General features: G+C 41.5%; 1 protein-coding gene across 1 annotated transcript in view; it reads left to right on the forward strand.

The window, feature by feature from the left end:
• The window catches only part of LOC108087985 (octopamine receptor beta-2R), a 48,941-nt gene that overhangs the window by 23,821 nt on the left and 3,241 nt on the right, over nucleotides 1–21,879 (forward strand). Inside the window, exons 2-6 of the mRNA XM_017185586.2 lie at nucleotides 12,006–13,396; nucleotides 17,208–17,306; nucleotides 20,205–20,303; nucleotides 20,399–20,757; nucleotides 21,561–21,738. Of these exons, the coding sequence (XP_017041075.1) occupies nucleotides 12,816–13,396; nucleotides 17,208–17,306; nucleotides 20,205–20,303; nucleotides 20,399–20,757; nucleotides 21,561–21,738 (1,316 nt within the window). The 5' untranslated portion in view covers nucleotides 12,006–12,815. The remainder of the gene's footprint in view (nucleotides 1–12,005; nucleotides 13,397–17,207; nucleotides 17,307–20,204; nucleotides 20,304–20,398; nucleotides 20,758–21,560; nucleotides 21,739–21,879) is intronic.

Raw genomic sequence — 21,879 nt, forward strand, 5'->3', positions numbered from 1 at the left:
TCTCCGGCTGATCAACTTATCCGCAATGTCGTCGTAAAAAAGCTGGCACATAGGCCGCCCCAAGTGGACTGTTGGACTGCAGGACTGCTGGCAGTTGGAAAGGCAGCCAAATTGAATAAACACATAACGAGCCCGGTGCACAAGGAACGGAGCGGTAATAAAACTTTTAGCCAAAGAGCAAACAGAGACCAGGAGCAGAGCAGTCGACCCGCTGACCTCAGTTCGTTATTCAGTCGCCCCATATCATATGGATGTGGAATTGGATGTGGATGTGGATGAGAACGTAGGATGTGGATATGGATGTGGACGTGGAGGAGGAGGAGGAGGATTCGGTGGAGGTGGTGGATAAGCATGTGGGCTGGTTGTCCTATGGTTCTGAGTGGATGTGTTCGCCGCCTCTTGTCCTATTTTGCTGTGTGAGCAATAAACATTTCTTATTTTCGTTGTTTTTCTTTTTTTTTTTTTTGTATTTTTTGGCAAACAACAAGGTAAATTGCGCTCGTAAGTATGCTACAGTTTTTCCGCTCCCCCAAAAATGAAACTCGTGTGCGTGGCTTTTCCTCATTGTTAGCCGTGCGTTTCCGTTGTTTTTGAAACTGTTTCGGTTCCGCCAAATGAATTTGGAAGTGCTGACATCGCACAGCAGCCCAATTCTGGCAATTCTACCGGCGACTTTTCAATATAACAGCTCTTTTATTCCGCAGCTCCGTTTCTGATTGCTCCCTCAAGCCAAATTCATTTCGCCCGGCTTCCCGTTCAGGTAAATTGCACCGGGATGATTGGAGCACACCTGATGCCAGTGGTTATGGGTATGGGTTTGTGGGTTGGCTTTTATGACCGTTTGTTCGTTTGGGTGGCACATAAAAATTACGCTGATTATGCAAGTGGCCCCAGCCATGGCCTTTATGGATTTCCAATGAGCCTCTAATCAGTGCCTTCGCCGTCGCCGTCGCCGTCGCCTTCGTTTTACCTTCTGCCTCAGTGCCTTCGACGTCGATTGCCGATTGATGTCAACTGGCGAACAAACGGGTCGAACTTTGAGCCCTGATTGCTTTTTCACTGGTCCTCTGATGTTCCTTTCTTTGAGATTCGGCTGCCAATTAGCGAAGTAAGCCAGTCTAAACCCACGGCGCAGGGCCACAGCATCCTGCTTTTCATGTGCAGCTGCTCCGCTGCATTGGCATCGTGAAAGCACGGCTCTTCCGTTTGGCACATATCCAAAATGATTTCCACGCCATAAGCCGCCGCTTTTAGCCACATCACATCGCCGGCAGAACGGGCCGAAAAGCTGGTCGGAAAAGAGTTGCATTTCCATTTTCATTCAAACTTTCAAGCGCCTTAATTCGATGCGTTTGTTGCCAGCTTTGTTAGAGTTTTCATTTCATTACTGAGGATCAAGAGGAAATTAATTCAGTGAACGAACTCCTGAATACCCTGCCTATAAGAATTAAATTCATTAACATTTTACTTTAAGAAATATATTAAAAAAATCCATTATCAATGCCAAAGTTTGTATTATTTTTAATTATTGTTGAACGGATATATATTTGATTCTAAATATTAAATACTTTTCTTTCTTAAAGAGTTTAAATATGTTCCCCATTTTTTGGCTCAGCATGTGCACTGTGCAAATAAAAATCAAATTTTGCTACAGGGCAAGCTCTTCTTGGCATGTCCATATGGTTTTATAAGCTGTTTACCTAATCGGTAGATACCATCGAATTTAGGACACCCATGTACCCTCGAAAAGTCAGGGGTACTTAAATAAAAACACCGGGAGGGGATTTGAGTCGAGAAAATCGCTCTGTGTACACAGAATCACAGTTCGTTTTTCTGTGTTGCAACAAGCTTTTGGGACACATTATTACGGAAAAACAAGGCACGGCGGAAAAGTTGGGCAACTATGAAGTAGAACACTCGAAAAAGGAACCTGTTGTTGAGGGAACTGTTAATAAATTTGGGCTTGGAGCTGCGCTCCCCATTCAATCTTCAACCGAGAGGGCAACAAGCTGCCTGCCTCCGTTTTTGCTGAGTCTCGTTGAGTCGATGAAGTTTTCGTTTTCGTTACCCAGAGCAAACAAAAAGTTTTCATCTCAAAAGCGCTGGCAGCCATCGGAGCACCGCCCCCTCTTACATTCCATTGCATTTTGCTGAAATGCTTTTAAAATTATTTGCCTGCCAACAACATTTGTATGTGTGTTTGTTAGTGTTTGTGTGCGTATGTGTGTGTGTAGTTTTTCTGTAATTGCATTGCCTTTTTGTGTCAGCCGGTTGGACATCCTGCAGGGCTATTGTGCTTCGTGTTTTGGCCGCTTGGCCCAAATGAGGACCCAACTAATTTTGCGGCATGTCTGTTTAAGTAATTGTTTAAGCTTTTAATTCACCAAATGCCACATTTTCCATACAGTCCGTAAAATGGACACACATGCAGCAAGACTTTTGAGGCCATTTGCGTGCCAAATTTAATATCCATCAAAGTTCATCTCTGAACCGTCGCTCATCGCTCCACTTGGGTTCCCAAATTGGTGGGTTGGGATGGTCGGATGGTCCTGTGGTCTCCTATTTTATGCAGCAGCTTTTGCGGTCTGCTCGACTAACTCGAAAGCCATAATGGTATTTATGCGCAAAAATTAAAATTTTGCCAAGCATGGAAAACGGATTTTCCTAATTGCTCATACGCTTTTGTTCCTCGTGTTTGTGTGTGTGGTTTCCCAGCAAATCCGCTTTCATTTAACTACTTCTGCTCTACTTCTACTACTCTATATATATATAGAAGGATATATGTTCACTTGGCACAGAAATGAACTCCTAAAGCAAATGCGTAGTCAGCTGGCAAACTTATATCGCACCCACAGTCGGTAAGCTGCTTAAAATTCAAAGTTTTCGATGATTCGGATCGCTCGAGCGAACGGAGGACAGGCACAAACCATTAGCAGAGGATTTGATTGGTCCCGACCAGGATCTGATGTGGGGATGAGAGATGGCCAAACACTCCTAAGATCCTGGCTCATAATGGCAGCGATTCGGTCTCAAACGGCATTTGCATCTAATTGTCATGCATTTCGAGGGCAACGAAGTAACCAGATTGCCAGTCGTCCCAGTCCGAGTCCAAGTCTTTCATAAATATTTATTCCCATTCCAATGCATAATTGCGAGACTCGTTTTCGCATCGCCGGCGAGCAGAGAGTAGAGTAAACTCGCCATTCTTCCAATGTTTTCATGGCCTTTGCGGTCCAGATCCGCGGTTTCCATGGCCTTTCATTCTTGGTTGTGGGTAGTTAAAGTGTCAGTCGAACTACTCACTTTAAAATAGTTGAAGAAGGGTTGGGAGTTTAATTAAAACCAGGTAGTTCGTATTGTAAAGCGATCTTTTTTACTAAAGCTTCATAATTGGTTGTCAGTTGCTTTTGGTTAAACAACTTTGGCTTCTTAATTAGATTTACCTTTTTTTGTTTAATTACAGCGTCTGTCTATGATTTCTTTAACTTTTTTTTGCTAATAGAACCACATTAATTTAATTTTGTCACATTTTAAAGATGCTTTGAAAAGGATAAGCCATAATACATATTCATTTCCATTTATTATTGTTTAGAAAAGTATATTTCACCAAAACTAACTTTTAAAATTCATTTAGAAAAAACAAAGTATACTAAACAGATTTAAATCTGCTTACCCCATTAAATTGTAAAATAATATTTCAAAAATACTTGCCAACTTGTCGCGTTTTGATCGAATTTCTCAAGAACTAAAATTTCACGCTGTGTTGAAGCTGAAAAGTTTCGAAGAAACATGCTTATAGTAAAAGTTCACTCTTCCAAAATCGCGATTCGGCAGTTTTATCTCCGCGAAAGCCGTAAAAAGACGAAGCCATGGATGAAAGGATTTTAGCCGCGGCTCTGCTCCGGTTCAACCAGTTTATTTGAATTTGTCAACACGGCAGAGCAGAAAAGCGGACAAGGCTATCTTTATGCGAGTGCGGCGCTCTTGTTCGAAACCGAAGAGCCGAAAGCCAAGTGAAAAGCGACGAGTGAGTGAGGCGGCTAAAACACGACCCAATGAACGCAATGAAAATGCCGGCGCACACAAATTTTTTAATAATCAAAACGCAGAGCGGCGAAAAGCGAAAAGCGCTGGCCACGCGAGGAATGTGAAAAGCCAGCGTGGAAATTCGTGTGTGTGACAGCGGCCTTCGCCGACTGTCTCGTGGATTTAACGGAATACGCGCCATAAATTATAATATAAAGAATATAAATTCATTGCTTTTGATTATTTTCGGGACGGGAAAACATACAGACTTATTTGACGACTGAGTGTCGTGTGTGCGCCGCATTCTCGTTTTTTTATTTCTCTGTTTGGCTTTTTATTGCCGGGATTATGGGCGGCTCAAAAGTTGGTTTAGTTTTTGTGGGGACCTTTCGAATTCCGTTGGTAATGGCCGCAGTCGCAATTTTCGGCCCAGTCGTAAACTCGGCGGTACTATTGCCAAGAAATACTTTGCATACTTCCAGGCGACCCCAATTCCGCAATTTCTCAATTCCGCAATTCATCCATTTCACCAATTTGCCAATTGTAAGACATTGAAGAGGCCCCATGTTCATCTGCCGCATTCCTCGCATTCGTCGGGCGTCGACTGCCGACTGAATTATTTGATAACCTTATTTTGCCAGCCAGCCCGACTTGGCCCATAATTTGATGGCATCAGTTCGAGTTAGCAGCCGTTCATGTCGAGCAAGAATGCCAAGAAGCTCGAGGATGTTTCATATTCGGGGCTTAATTTCCCATGTAAGTCGAGGTCGCTCCTTCTCCCTTTTCGCCCATTCCCTGTCTGTGGGGGAAAACTCATGGTGGATCTGGCATTGTGGGTGGGCTGCAGGCGCTTGTCATATGCATTTTCACTTTCCGACTGCCTGGCATTTAGCTCGGGCTCTCAACTAGCAAAACTTTGCCATTCGCATGTGCGAAGCGAATGAAGGAGATGGTGCCTTCTGCCTTGAGTGAGTATCGGAAAATCGAATTCGAATTGAAATTGTTTCAATTTTCGTAGAACGGCGTTGAACTCGAGCGGTCCATGAGTCATTTATAAAGCCCGGTTGCCAGGCACGATTTGCGGTTGTTGGAGAGGCGGAATGGAAACGGAAACGGAAGTCTCACCCACATGAATATGCATGAGATGGGGGATCCTCGGTGGCCAAAACGGCATGGCTGTCTCCTCCAGCTGCAGGTGCCATTAGGCACAGCTGCCGAAATACTTCAGTTTCCTGGGGAAAGCGAGAGAGTGCTTTTCCCTGCCAATAAAACACGGCAAGTTTAAGCTGTTTTCACCTGCCTTCCTTCTCCTCGGTTTCTGGTTTCTGGCACCCCCGAAAAGGGTCTATTAATTTGCAGTACTTTCTGGGGTTTTTTCTTCGGTTATTGGTTGCAGCGGAAGCAAACATCATCAATTTGCTGATATCTGCAAGTAAACACTCCGGATGGAGGACTTGGTTTTAGTCCTCCCACTTTGTTGTTCCTCCTGATGGACTGACAAATGGCCTGGTCAGTTTAATGACCAGATTTACGGGTCACTGACGATAGAGGGGTGAACTCTAAGAAGCCTGAAACTATTATCATAGTTACTAAGTACTTATTAAGCTTAATTAAAGCTTAGCAACGAAAAGCTGATCTTAGAAGTCAATTAATGAATGTTATTTATAAACGTGAACGGTAAATAATGTTTAATATATATATTTTCTGTATCAAAATAATACAATACCTAAGTGTAAGTATAGCTATCGGATAGATATATATTATTAAAGAATTATTACCTTCGTATTAGCCAAAAACACCGAAAAATACTTTATGGTTTCTTAATCGAAATTTTGCATTGATTGTTCCTCTTTCCCAGAGTATAAATATCAGCTGAGTAATAATACATAGAAAAGCTTTTACAATCAAATGTTCTTTCTATTTCCATTCACCATCAAGCGGTCAATGATCTGAGTTACCTTGGTTAATAAATTCGTACTCATAATCTAATGATGTAAAAATATAAACTCAAGGACATGGCAAGTAAAGACTGATGGCTTTGGCCCGAGCTGATGGGGCAATAGACAGATTTAGGGCAACTGCCTGCGAAAATACACATTTGACTGACAAGCGTGAGGCATCAGTTTCGGAATCCTTGGAGCAAACGCGAAGCGAATCTAGTGAATGAGCGGCCAAGGATAAGTCGAGGACTCAAAGCCACTTAAGCGGACTGTCAATGCTAGACAAGGGCTCATTAAGTCCTGACCCCTGGCATTGAAATGATAAGGACTCCGACACATTGAGACGTCATCCCAGAAGGACCGTAGAATATGGCCAGTGGAAGGATCATGGATGAGGGGGAATCGGGGGAATCTGGGTGGCAAAGGAGTAGTAGTCGTTCATCCGTGCGTTCGTCAATCAGTGAAACGCTCGCCGAACTTCTGACAGTTTGCTGTCAGAGGCAGCAAAAGCTGGAAATGACAAACGGAAGCAAGGCAAGCGGCAGTCCTTCCTGAAGGAAGAAGGAGGACGTCCTGGCATTGTCAAGATGCTGCCAGTTGCCAAGGATGAGCAACTGCGAAGTGACGCCTTGTGACTCTAACTGCTTCTGTTTCCCTGTTCTAATCAATTAGTATTCTTCGGCCAGCAGGGGAAGTGCTCTCTTCCTAGAACAATGCGACATTGTTTTGTATCACTTTCGCCCCTCGAATGTTCCTCTAAACAATTTAATGCCAGTAAGACAATAATGCTTATTAAGCAATTTTCATTAATCGCTGCGCCACTCGACGTTCGACGCCACAATCTCAAGAGACAATAAAACTCAGAACAGGGATGGGGAAAGCCAGAACTCAATGGCTTACACGAAGAAATATTGTTTTATATTGTAGAGATTATTAAGATTCAAAGTATTTAAATACATTTATAATTAAAATTGGATGCATTCTTTTTTGAAAGCCAATATTTTCTTTAAAAAAAGTTTGAGTGTATATTTATGTTACAGTTTGTTTATTCAAATATTCAGGATTGAATAAAAATGCTTTTAATTAAAAATCAATATTATTTTTTGTGCTCTATCATAGAATATTATTTGTTTAGATATATTTACTCCTGCTCACTACTCAACAAAGGCTTACCTGCTTTTAGATATTCACTTCCTGAGGGTTCTGCTTAATTACAATTTCATCATTGTTTTCCTTGGTGTACTTCCTTCCCAATTTCCATCGTGCTGGCAGAATAGAGCACGTTAGAGTTGAAGTGCCTGGCCTGGTCGTGAAATATCAAGGCAATCGATCTATATATCCCCAAGCACCACTCCCCAATTTTCCCCCTTTCATTGTATCGAAGCTGCAGCTTAAGTGTGTGCGAAGGGGAAAATTGGGGAAAGTGGAAGGAGAAAGGAGGGAATCTATTTGTGTTTGCTTTGGTTTGGGTGTTGACTTTGACATTTGTTTTGTGTGGCTTATCCTTCAGATTCGCACAGGGCCCTAGTCCCATCCCCCTCCCCCTCGCCCTCTCCCCCTCTCAATTTTATTCTCTCCTTTCAAGCCACCACAATGGGGCATCAATCGGCGCGTATTTTTTGCCGTCTATTTAGCCAAGTTTCGTTTTTCATTGTGTGGACTTTGTGGATGTAGCTACAATGGCTTTTAAATGGCCGCTCGTGTTTCGCTTAGCGTTTGGGGCCCAAAGACCCACAGCCAGACTGAAAGGAAGGCCCAGATCTCGACGACTCCTATTTCATGGCTGCCTACTTTACGGCCAATAAAATCGCAACGCCTCGGGCGTTCCTCGTTTTGCTTTTGCTTTTTGCTCATATCTCCAACTCAGCCCCCTTTTCTCTAAATCGCTTACAGTTGGCAGCCCGGCAAATTTATCTATGGAACTCGAAATTGAAAAGCTTTTCCCGCTGCGTGAGTGTGTGTGTGTGTGTGGGTGCGTCTGTGTGAAAGATTTGCAGCAAAGAAAGCGAAAATTAAATATGTAAAAGTATAGGCAATGCACACAACGAGAAAAATGGAACATGAAACTTGGTGACTTGGGGACTTGGGGCTTTATTCATGTGATTTATTTGCAGGCTGCGTGACAAAATTGGACGGGGATTCCATTAACAGTTCAAGTGTGTCACTGCATTGATGGGGCTGCTGTTGCGTCGATTGTGATGCTCATTATGATGTATCCATCAACTTAAATCGCCTTTAATCGGCCCACAATTTATTTGCATTAAAAGTGCCTGCGGACAATCCACTCGAGCACTTCAACGCTGATTTTTCCCGCAGCTCTCTGTTGTTTTTCTACGGCGACACTTGATGGGTTATTTTGTCAGTCAAGCACCTTGTCAACACACACACGAATCCGCCAAATAAGAATTAACATAAAAGGGGCAAGCCCCAGATGCCATATAAAAAATTTTAATGAAATTAAAATGGTTTTCGTATGGTCAATGACAAAAAAAACAGAATCATCATTGTCGCTTTTCTGTGTGTGTTTGTTTGAGTCCAGTGAAGTGACGCAGGCAATTAAATGAAATGGATTTTATTTTCAAATATCAATTCCTCTCTGCGCTTTCAATGAACGAAAAATACTTTAGAATTGTGCGCGGAATTAATTAAAGAATTTTGAGAGTCATATCGCTCAACGAATTGGGCCTTAAATTTAGAAACTTTAAGAGTTTTTTGGTAAAATTGTTCAGTTATTCATACATTGGGAAAATAATAAAGAACCCATTTAAATAAACAGCAAGATAATTACAATGATTTATCATGGGCAGTTATAATAAAATGAATAAAAATACCTTTTTTTGTGTTGTATTTATTTATAAACATCAAAAATATCTTAAGTGGGGCAAATACAAGGGCCGCCTGCGAAAATAATATTTTCATACCCAAAATGAAATTCCTACATTTCCACATGCAAAATTATAAATTAAAATCATATCAGCATGTTTAATAAGGTACAAATAATGGATGAAAATGTTTTGAATTCCCGTAAAATATATTGTGTTAACATGGCATTTAATGAAAATATTTTCGTAATTGACAAGCCGCAAATGCTGTTTATTTCCAAATAACAACAGACCTGATGGCTGCCTTAAAACTCATTAAAGTCGGGGAAATTAAATTTAAGTCATTTAAAATTTTCGGGGCAGGAGAAGGAATTGTGTCTTCAAGACAGAAGAGAAAACAAAACCATTCGGTGCAGCTCAGGTGTGCGAAGACGATGGTGAGGCAAGTGGGGCAAGAAAGAGCAGGTGGGGAAGAAGGGGCAGGTGGGACAGAAGGGGCAGGTGTAAGTGAGGGGGTGTGGCGAGTTGCCAAGAGCAAATAAAAGGCGACACACTCGCCAAGAGGAAGGAGAAGAAAAGAGAATTTCTTGAGTGCGTGTAAAAACGAAAAGTTTTGTTTATTAAATAAAAATAAATGCAAGTTAATTAATTAAACTTTCAAGAAGATAGAGCATGCGCCAAACTTTCCTCCTTTTTTGAAAGGAGTCTGTTGTCGAGCTTAATTAGCTGGACCAAAAAAAAAAACAAGAAACAAGAAACCTGGAGCAGAATCACACAGTTTATTGATATTTCCTCAACTTGCACTTGCACTGCACACTTTGTTCGTTTGTCGCGAAATTTGGCAACAATTTGGCCGCACAAACCAGAAACTAAACAGTCGAGGCCGTCCAATGCCAAGAGCAAAAACAGCATCCTCTCGAACAGCCGCAACTATATGTAGAATGTGTATTTAGTGGGTATTTTGAGAGTACGCAGAGCTAAATTAAATTTAAAAAATGATTTTCATGACATTAACATTGGCATTTGGCTGCTGCTAATGTGCCAGTCGTTAACTGCACGATGGAACATGGCGTAGATGCAAAAACAGATAGAGATACGGATACAGATACAAATACAGATACAGATACAGATACAAATACAGATACAGATACAGAAACAGAGATTCGCGGATACAAGACAGCTGCGTCCGGCGCATTTGGGGCTCCATAGCTCGTGCTTCCGTTGCCGGGACACTGTCATCGCTTGTCATTCATCCGCTAACCTTCTGAGTTGGCCAACGAGATTCCGTGTTTGCTGACAAATTCGATGGGGGGAAAATACAAAATACATAGAGAAACATGTCTGATTTGCGATCCATAGCCCTTTCGCTCCCGCCGCTCGGTACTTGGAGAACCCAAAAACCATTAATTAAATCAACTTTTAATCTATTTATACATAAAACTGAAGGAAATTCATTTTGCCACAAAATTAATTATACGCCCACGCGCCTGCGAACCAAAGTGCTGCCGCCGCCCAGTGCAAAATTATAAATTAAAAAATTATAAAAACAAAAAGAAAATGAAAACAAAACTTGAACAACAACCAACGCCTCTGCGACGGCACTTTGATGAGCTGGGCATTCATAAAAAGAAATTGTTGTATTTTATTTATAAAAATAAAATAAATACGACAAGCAGAATGTTTTCCAATGTTTGCTTTTGTTGTTCGCCAATATTTATGTATTCTTAAATAATATTCTACGTATAACGTATTCACTTTTCCCCCCTCTGTCTTCTTATTATTTTTTGCAGTTGCTCAACTTGGAAAAGCGCCAGGGCGTGGCAGGAAAATCAACAACCCTTCGCCATATGGTTTGACTCACTGCGGGAAACTTCAGCGTGTGGACACTTTCATTTCCCTAATTAACAGTCTTTGCAATCCGAGAAACTGAAACCGAAAATCCCAATTCAAAACGCAAAAAGTCAACTCAAAAGATTGTCGTAGAAAACGTGCAATAAATTCTAAAAAAAAAAGAAAATAAAACCCCTACGCGAGTGAGCAACGTATAATTTAGAGCTCGTGGCCACCAAAACTCGAGTGGCCAATTTGTTGTACGGCAACAACATCAAACAGTCGGCCAAGTTGCGAGCGTTGAAAGCGTGTGCGAACATGAAAATAAAACATCATCATCAGGAAATAAATTCGGGAAAGAATAAATATAAATACACATCGAAATGAATAAATATATAGACTAGACTAGCATACTATATAACCGAAGCCATATTCTATATTCTAAATGAATCCGCGAGGGGCAACAAAAAATGGCATAGGACATTTTCACATTTTCCCAACACTTAGTTGGGGGAAACAGTGGAAAGAAGAATGAGACCAGAGCGGAATATACTCATCGAGATTTAGATGTAGATATGGCCGTTGTATGCTAAAAGGCATTTGAAGCGAATGACATTCTTTCGCCCAGCTGTTGTCATATAAATCATAGCTCTTATACAGGGTGTGGTATTTGGTCAGCAGCGATTAAGATTTGGGTTTAAGATAGCAGGATTCATAACATGACATCATTAAGGAGGCGTTTCCTTTGGATTATTAGAGTTTATTTCAGGATACTGAAAGAGATTATTGTATATCTAGGCTGTTAATAGAGTATTAAACAATCAAACTTACATGATTTAAATTATTAATATTATTAAGGATTAAATACATTTGCTTTTGCTTTAAAATTTTAGCTTTCATAGAGGCACAAAGTAAAATATTAACCATAAGTCTATTTGTTTAAATACACCTTTTGCTTATAATTCTGTTTCTTTAGAAACACAGTTTTGACAATTTCGTATAAATTTCGAATATAAATTAAGGAGTTTAAAATTTTTTTTAAATATTTATCAAAGAAAACAAATCAATAAAATCCCTGCATTTCGTAATACCACTCACCGTAAAAACACAAACAGTGATTGAATCAAACAAAACAAAAAAATACACCCTGTTCGATTCGCATAAAAGTCGGGAGAACACGCACAACATCAACAACTCAACTTCTGCGTCAGTAAATAAACAAATATTGACTCAAATCGATACAAATGCCAGCGGCAACAACTAGATAATGCAAAAAAGTGATTATAATCGGGGCAACGAAAAGAAAATCCAGCCCATGTTTTTCCATGTTCTTATTATTCTTTTTATTTTTTTCTTCTTTTTTTCGGATCCAACATTTATGGCACAGTTCCAGGAGGCATAACATCGAATAACAATATCTGAATTAGTGGGAAGCAGAGCTAAAAAACCGACCACTTGGCCGAAACAAACTAAAAATAATTTGAAGCCCAAGAAATGTTAAAAATAAAACTAAAAGAAATCAACGAATTTTCGGCGACTACAACACAAGGCGGCAGCAACCGCGGCGGCAAAAAAATATGAACAGAATTAAAAAGCAGCCGCTTGGAGCTAGAAAAAAAACCCAATCAGCGAACAGCAGCAGCAGCAGCATAAAAAAATTTACAAAAAATAGAAGCCGCACACAGTAAATAGCCAGAAAAATTGTCGTCCAGCCGAGGTAGCCTCCTCCATCAAACAAAAGCGGCAAAAGCAGCAGAAGCAGCAGCAACAGCAGCAGCAGCAGCGGCGGAAAAGCTACGGGAAAATCAACGGAAAAGCGAGGCCATCGAGAGCGTGTGGGCGGCTTTTTCGCTGGCAAGGACAGCATTTGGTGGCCGGCCGTTGACGTTGGCAGCGACTGAAACTGTGGCTGAAACTGAGGCAGCGGCGACATCGTTGTCGTTGGCCACTTTCGCGAATCAATTTCCGTTGCGGTGGCCGTGTTTCAGTTTTGGTTTCAACGTCGCCGGCGCTACGCGTGTCGTGAATTTCCAAATGGCGGTTCCTGTGGGTGTTGTTCCGAGTTAGACGAAGTGCGAAACAAAATAACATAATCGGAAACAGTGTTAAGAGGCCAGCTACAAAGCCAAAGAAAGCGAAGCCAAAAAAAGAGAGAAAAAAAATAGAAAACAGAGGGAAAGCCCAGACAGCCCGACTCATGTTGTTGTGTCCCGAAATTGGCCCGGAGCCACCGCGGCAGAGGCATCGAACGAGTGTCGCCAGGATACGCAAAAGACCGAGGTGTTGCTGCAGCCAAAATGATGGCCAACAGGATATCCAGCCGGATGAGCCAACTGCAACATCACTTAGTTATAGCCAAAATCAAAATCAAAATCACAGTCAAAGTCAAAGTCAACGCCAAAGTTTAACCCTGGCAAGGGTCACAGCGGCTGCCCTTGCCACGGCGGCCATGTTGCACACATCGAACGCCCTGGCCACTGGGTCCTCCACCGGAGCAGCCTCGGCAGGATCCTCCTCCTCCGCACTGCCATCGCAGGGCACTGCCACGCCCGCCACCCACGAACTGAATGCCACACTGCTGAGCAGCACGGCGGCGGGACTGTTCTTCAACGAGAGCGGACTCAAGGATCAGGGTGTGGGCACTCTAAGTCCCGACGAGGATTGGCTGGACAACATCGTGTGGGTGTTCAAGGCCTTCGTCATGCTGCTCATCATCATTGCGGCCATCTGCGGCAATCTGCTTGTTATTATTTCTGTGATGCGTGTTAGAAAATTAAGGTGCGTATACGTGATGTTTTTTTGGAAACTGGTTTTTAGCAACCATCCAGCCATAATTAGCTGTGAAAAAGCAATTAGAAGTGCTCGCGCTCCGTGTAATTCTTTCGTAATTTGCATAAAACCATTCCGCACCAGCGGCATTGTCCTCCGGCCGGCTTGATTGCCAATTTGCAGAGTTACCTCCTGGCCAAGTTACGAAAAAATTACAAAGGGCCTCGCCTTCTATGCGCGATTTTCGTCAACTTTGCATAAAATTCATGCACGTCCGCACACCTTTCCTGTCATTTCCCCCCTGCCCCTTGCCACTTGCTCCTTACCCCAAAACCCCGATCTCCTTACCCCCAATAAAAAGGAAAAAACACCCCTTAAAACGTGCTGCAGGACCTCTTTTTGTGCTCGCTTTGCGCTGTCATCGCTCGTATTTCATGCAGACTCCTTGTCCTTTATTTACTTAGCCCATAATTGAGCATCTCAGTTCGGTTCTATCCCCCGTTTCTCCATGAGACTGCAGTATTTAGTTCCACCATTTGGCGGAGGAGGCATCCACAACAAAAGAACAGAGATGCATTATTTTAATGACAAATTAACTTTCATGACTTTGTTCATGAATCCAATTTGCATATTAAGAAGTTCTTAATTGGACGCTCGGGTAACGATTTAATTTCACTAAATTCATGGTCCATCAACCTAAGGTTTTCATTTACTAAAGAATTTAAATGCAAATTTTATTATAAATATTTGCTTAACCAAGGAAAACATTGCGGATTGATTTTGGCTACGGAATTTATTGCTTCGTTTAAGGGCACCAATATCTGAGTTTAATGACTAATAAGCAAACAAGTTTACGTATTCCAAATTTCATATCAATTTTGGGCCACACACACAAACTTGTCAACATCTCGGGCGACCTCGTTAACTAATGATGGGCGGGGTCTTTTTTGTGGGCGTCGTCCTTCGACGAAATTCACATTATCATAAAAAGAAAAAACTTTTCTAGTGATAAATGATGGGACGTCAGCTGGCCTGGGTTCGTTAATATTTTTAGTTATGCCTTAATAACCGGCAGGCAAATCAATTTAGCGCTTCATAAAGCCGACGCAATCAAAAGTTGTTTTCTGGCTGACAAACGTTCAGTTATTTTTCCTCCATTTTTTCGCCGCTAAGCATTCTACGCAGATTTTTTTACCCATCAGAGGGAAAACTTTAAATGCTCTTAGCCAAAGTTGGCGAAGGGCAATGAAGCCAAAAGGCGAAACAAACAAACTTTGCTAGATGGCACAGAAAAACGAGGCAGAAAAAAATATTTAAATAATAAAAAGGGGAAGGCGAGGCATAATTAAGGTTGAACCTTGCTTAATTTCTCTTTTTGCCTTTGCTGCTAATGAGAAGCGTTTTACTTTTTAAGTGACTTGCTTGCTGGTAGATTCAGGTGCTCCCAGGCAGGATTTACTAATGATGATGCCTATAGATGATCATCAAGACAATTTCCTTGCACTGATAATAAACTTTAAAAAAAGGAGGGATTTCAAAGCCTCTGGTCAAGGAAATAACTTGTATTTAAAACAAAAAACTTTTAATGGTAGCTATTGGAGAAAGTTAGTTTGCAGTAGATTGCGAAAAATGTACTTCAACTGAAAATGTTTCCTGAAAATGTTGTACGAAAATACGAAATCACATTGAAGTTGGTAAAAATATTTTCTCAAATTTAAAATGACCTTAAGCGTACATGGCAATCAGCTAAGATTATTAAATTAATTATTCCTGCATCACATGCGGTAATTAATACACACAGAACCGAAATGTAAGAACTTCTTCTACATGGTCAGCTTGCAGCACAAATTCTATTGTTCTCAGCGGCAAATAATACGCATACGTAGCGTGTAACGAGGCAATGGAAATAAAAATGTGGAAAAAGTTTACAAACACGGAGGAAAAAAGCGCACACCCAGCTAGAAAAGAAATGACAATTAAACACTGCGAGCTTGTAGCTCAAAGAGAAATGGAACAAAAACAAAATGCATGCTGAACACGACAGTGGGTTGGTTGCTTGTGGGTGGTGGGTGCTGGGATATGGCAGGGAAATGGAAAATGGGAGAGGGGGTGGAAAGAAGAAGAGGAGCTAGAGAGATGCCGCGGGAATGTGAACAAGTACAAAAACAACACACACACTGCGCGGCTACAACTTTGGCAATTAAGGCAGCTTATGGTTTTTATGACAGCATAAATTTAAAATGTTCTATGCCAAACAATAAAATACCGCTTTCTTCCCTCCGTCCAAATTATTTGGCGGCGATGAGCCGCAGCGAAGAGTGCTCCAGATAGAGGGTGTATAAGCAGATATATCTAGAATCCAGATATATATGTGTGTGCTTTAATTTGCCATTACAGAGGGTGGGGAAAACGGGGGAATGGGGAGAGGGAGGGGAGAACCCGAGGCTCATTAACGCTGCGCTTTCACTTGAAGGATGCTCGGCAACTGTTTCCGGCTTTACTCAGCACTAAAAGGGGCTCCTTTTCGCCATTTTTCTTAAATTTAAATGGCAGGCAAATTATCTGCAGTTCAACTTGATGGAGGGGGTGGATGAAAGGGGAGGGGTAGCCTGAAGGGGCGGAAGGAGCCCCTGAGTAATGGCGGAACATCCTAAGAATGGCGTCGATTTGTTGCAATTAACGTCTAAGAAGCTGAAAGTTATTTAAGTAGTCGCCCGGAGCAAAACAGATTACCATGCCCAGACTTTCAGCATTAAACTAAGTACAATAGCCTCGTGAGATTAGATTAATGTAATTTTAAAGCAACAATAGATAGAAAAGACACAAAAATTTCGTACTCTCTAGAATGTAAAGCAAAACAAAGGAAAATATTTACCAGTCTAGTACTGTTCGTTAACAAAAATAATAGAAAGTACTAAATGCCAACCAAACAACCGACTTTTCAACACAATGTTGTTGTTAAACAAATATTTGTTAGAGATTTTCCAAATTCAGTGCTTTACAAATTATTTCTACTCAGCTAAATGGGAAGCCCTTGAGTAAAATACCGATTTATGTGCGCAAAATATTTCGGATAACATAAAACTCTTATAAAGCTATAAGCAAAATAAACGTAAATAATACCCCAAAAATATTAACACAATCAAATTTCATGGGAATTTTCATGCCTGCGTATTAATATAACTGAGCGAAAGTTTTCGAGTGCAGTAAATGCTCACTTTTGATTGCGAACTTTTTCCATTTGGCTTAGTGGCAATGGCAAATGAAAGGCGGCAGCCTGGAGTTCAATGAGGTAGCTGCACTCATCCGATTAGAGAGTCACTCGGTCGGCAACTAGTGAAAACTCTAATTGGCAAAAGCATTTGCCAGCACTCTGCCATGGAATTCAATTTAAATAACAAAATAGGTATAAGCTGGGAAGCGTTTGCCCAGAGGATTGCGGTCTGCCTCGATTCAAACCCTCCTGCCCCGAAGTGTACCCTTGTATATATAGTATACAAAGTATATCTGATTTTCATTGGGTATCGGCTAACCCCCGTGGGAGAAATCGTTCGACATCGTTCTCGATCCTTGACTGGCTTTTCAATTACACCCCCGCTGGCAGGAGAAATGCAATGGGGTCCAAGCTGTCAACTCACACAAAAGAGGTTTTCCCCCATTCCTAACCACTCACACCATCGCATCCTCACGCACTCACTCATACGATAGATCCTGATTAGCCCCCACGGGGGGTGCAAAAAACCCCCCTCCCCCTTTCATGTATTGTTTGATATTGTCCCCTGATTGCTAACATCTCGTTCTCCCCTTCTTCTCGTTGCAGAGTTATAACGAATTACTTTGTAGTTTCCTTAGCCATGGCTGATATAATGGTCGCTATTATGGCCATGACATTTAACTTTAGTGTGCAAGTAACTGGGCGGTAAGTACAACAACAAACGGCAAAAAAACACAACAAAAGTGAAGAGGGGGGAACTAAAAAAAAAACAATCCCCACCCCACACACACACACACACACAAAGCCTAAGCAGAGCAACAAAAGCAGGCAAAACTGTTGCAAAAATTACAGCTGCAACCAAAGGCAAGACCAAACAAAATGCCAACCCATCCAAGGTGGGTGGGTGGTTTGGTGTAAAAGTGGGCGTAGAAGTGGGACGGGAGTGGGTGTAGAAGTGGGCGTGGCAGTTGCAGAACAAACAACCAAAAACAAAAATCCCTGAAAAATGAAAGCAACGTTTATTTATGCTCCTGTGAATGTCCCTGTGCGTTTCTGTGTGTGTGTGTGTGTATATGTATACACATACAAATACAGACCGTACCTACCACACACATACACCCACTTTCGTTTTTTGCATGTATTTGCATGGTTGTGCGAGGAAAATGCAAATGCAGAAAGTCATCTTTCTGTGCCCATGTGCGTGCATTTGTGTTCAAGAATTAAAATGTGAAAAATAGAACAAATAAAGAGGCATTCGTTTAAGAACACGATTTCAGGATACCCATTTTACTTTGTGGGATTTGAGTTAGCAAAGTTGCAGAGACAACTTGTGTGGAATTTAAATAGGAGCAAGATTATGTTCTTGAATTTTATGTTTAATAACAGCATTCCATCAAGATTACAAATACACCATTTTTATGTTTTAAACCTACATTAGGAATTGTAGATAAAAGAAAAAAAAAGATAACGACAGAGTAGTTTTGACTTTTTGAAAAAGAAAGTTGTAGTGTCTTATATATGATTAAAATCAATTGAACTCAAAAAATAATTTTCTTAATTTTCTATATTTTACTCAAAAACAAAAAGCAAAACATATTAAATAAACAAACCTCACACTTTTTAAAACCTTATATTTGCAAGTTTCTTTTAAAAAACAATTAAATTACCTTTTGAAGCAGCATAACACAAATAATTTACACTGCTAGAAACAAATACTACCACAAAAACCCTTCTAAAATTTGCTTAACCTAATATGCCCAATGCAACTAAAACAAGCAATTGGTATCCAGTGAGAGGGAAACGACAACTTTGAAAAGCTATTCCAAAGGACGAGAACCGTCAGAGTGTGACATGGTCACATCCTTCACGCCGAACGTCCGGCGGTCCGACTCCGTCTGTGTGGGTAATGCGATATGTGGATATGGGGATATGTGGACGCGGCGGCGGTGGCAACGGCAGTCGACTGAGCCCAGTTAATTATGCATGGAGGCTGGTTTAAAGGCCGCGCTTTAAGCCCGACTTTGCCGCTGAGGGACCCGGGTAAATGTTTGCAATGTCACTGTCGGCGACAACGTGAGATGATGGCGATGATGGTGACGATGGAGTGGGTGGTGAGTGGTTGAAAGTTGGTGGTGGGTTGCCCATTCAAGTCACATTATGTGCACTTACTGCCGTGCCAAAAAACTTCAACGGCGCGAGTTGCATATAAATTGGCATCGGTTGCCATCGTCCTGGTTTTCTGGCAGCAGCCACCTCCTCCACTTGGCATTCATTAGCCATTTCACCTTCACAGTTTGCTAGTTGCATAATTGCAGCGGCAGTTGCCATTTCGTGGCTTAAGCGTCAAAATCATGGCGCCCCCCAAGGAAAAAAAAAAAAAACGAATGGAGTGCGAAACCCCAAAAGCGCCAACGAACCGAGCGAGCAAAAACAGCCTCGTTGGATAGTCGAAAAGTTTTTGAAACTGATGCCAAACGGGGCGCCCGATAATAAATTCAACTGCCTCCTGGCCAAAAAGCTGGGGAAATGGGAAAATGGGGAGCTGGGTGGGAAATGAGGAACCAAGGAAATGAGGAGCCACCTCCACCAAACGGCCAAAATGGAGTGGCAACCAAGGGCGACGGCGACAGCCAGAGCGACGCAAGTTTTAATGAGTTTTTCATGCAGCCCAGCCAGCCACCCAGTCAGCCAGCCAGCCATCTCCTTTTTGGCCCTTCACCTCGATCCTCCAGCCCCGCAAGCCTTATGGCCTATTTTCTGGTCGCACAGTGCATTTAAGCTTTTAATTTTGGCCTCCACGGCGGCAGTTCAGGGGCAATGTCACCTGGCAACCGAAACTAAGATGAAATCGATAAACACATAAATCAGGCTGCCTGATAACAAAGTGGGTGAAAGAAGAGTGGATTGTCTAGGCGGACTGGGTTTTTACTGGCCTACATTCACGAATTGGCAGTAAAGTGGCGCTTGAGTGTAGACCTATTTTACTACATTTATGTTTTGACTTTTTTATGGCCCAAACTGCCGGTATCATTTAGTTTTAAATGGTTGTAAATATTTAAACTAGGTCAATCACTGTTTGGCTTATCTTAATAGTTTTAAATGGCAATAAAAAATTTAAATTCGGTTGGACTTTATTACCTTACGTCAATAAATGTTCGCAAATTTATTGTAGCTATAAAGTATAATGCTTCTTTTCGCAATAAAGAATGAGTTGTATTTTATTTAAGTTCTATTGATTTAATTTTATAATTGGCAAATAATTGTAGGCATTGCAAGTTAGTTTAAATGGCCACTTAATTTACATTTACATTTCCCGGAATTTAAATAATGTGCTATCATTAAGTAATGTTACAGTGGAAAACAAAATTTTTAACAAGGGGAAAAACTGGAAGTCCGTTTAATAGGGATGACTTCATAAAAGCATTTCGCGGTTCGTTTTAAAAGTCAGGGAAAAACGAGAAATGAATCATCAGATATTTCAACTGCCGAATCATGCAACCGATAATCGGATACGATGACTTCAAAAGTTAAAGCCTATGTTTATTGCCCGGTTATTGGGAGATTATTTCGATATTGATTTCTCAATTCATTGTGCTCTTTCAGCTGGAACTTCAGCCCCTTCCTTTGCGATTTGTGGAACAGCCTCGATGTCTACTTCTCAACAGCGAGTATTTTGCATTTATGCTGCATATCTGTGGATAGGTAAGCACCTCCTCTTCAAAAAAAAAATAGAAAAAATAGGGGAAAGTCCGCACATGTGGAGCACCAATAACCCGGAATTTTTGCAAACCTTGCAGATACTATGCGATTGTTAAGCCGCTCAAGTATCCGATTAGCATGACGAAACGCGTGGTCGGCATTATGCTCCTGAACACATGGATTTCGCCGGCACTGCTCTCATTTTTGCCCATCTTCATTGGCTGGTATACCACCGAAGAGCACCTGGTATTCGTGGACAAGCATCCGGAGCAGTGCGCCTTCGTGGTGAACAAGTACTATGCCGTCATCTCGAGCTCGATTTCGTTCTGGATACCCTGCACCATCATGATATTCACCTATTTGGCCATCTTCCGCGAGGCGAATCGCCAGGAAAAGCAGCTGATGATGCGGCACGGCAACGCGATGCTCATGCACCGCCCCTCCATGCAACCTTCGGGTGAGTTTGGGTCAAGAGTTATTAACCCCACTAAAGGGAGTAAATTCAGCTGGGAATTGGGGTGGAAATTCTACTGGTTGGCCATGGGGTGTGAAGTCAATTAAATGTTAACCAAATAAAAAGCAATGAAAAAATCAACTAATTAACGCAAATAATTGAAGGCGTTACGGCAAGGATAATTCTTTAATCAGCTAAATATGTCAATAAATGCCACAAATTTTCATTTAATAATTAGAAGATTTAATTTTTTGTGTGCAAATATTTATTATGATTAATTTAATTTCAGTAATGCATATTAAAATATATGGCATTTTAATCATTCTTATTTAATAATATTTAAACAAAATTTAATTATTTTCTGAAGAGACATTTGGAGGAATATTTTATTATGATTTGATTAGCGTACTGCTATTAAAGTGGAAGAGTAATCTTTTCCGTCTTATTATGCATAAATCACAAGGAAATCTCTTAAAACGGTTCCTGAAAGTATGCTTCCATTTTCGAGTTGAATTTAAAGCTCACTAGAATTCTGTGGCAATCACTTAATTTTCCTAGCCAAATAATCACAAAATATATATTGGTATTACAAATGGTTACATTTTGTCATCACATCTTCATTTCCAAATGGTCAACAAGAATTTTTGTTCCCAATGAAAACATTGTGAGACTGGGTTGATTGATACGTGGCCGTGCGAGTGATGCAGTGCGAGTGCACCCACTTCCATGGCCTATCTGATGGCGGGGCATTTATCAAGTCTCCACTCTATCTCCTCTATCTTCACCATCTCCTCTTTCTTCGGCAGGCGAGGCACTGAGCGGCTCCGGGTCCTCGAAAACGTTGACACTGCACGAGGTCGAGCAGGAGCACACCCCCACTAAGGACAAGCACTTAATCAAAATGAAGCGGGAACACAAGGCCGCACGCACGCTGGGCATCATCATGGGCACCTTCATCCTCTGCTGGCTGCCGTTCTTCCTCTGGTGAGTACAGAATCGTACACAGCCGCCAAATGACTCTGCGTCCCGCTGACTCTTCGGGATTCGAGGCATAATTTATCTAATGTCACGCATGCATAATTAAATATTACTCATACGGCCCGTGCGCCGTTGTTTCGGCGGTTG

Source organism: Drosophila ficusphila, unplaced genomic scaffold (genome assembly GCF_018152265.1).
Source record: "Drosophila ficusphila isolate 14025-0441.05 unplaced genomic scaffold, ASM1815226v1 contig_791, whole genome shotgun sequence".
NCBI lineage: Eukaryota > Metazoa > Arthropoda > Insecta > Diptera > Drosophilidae > Drosophila > Drosophila ficusphila.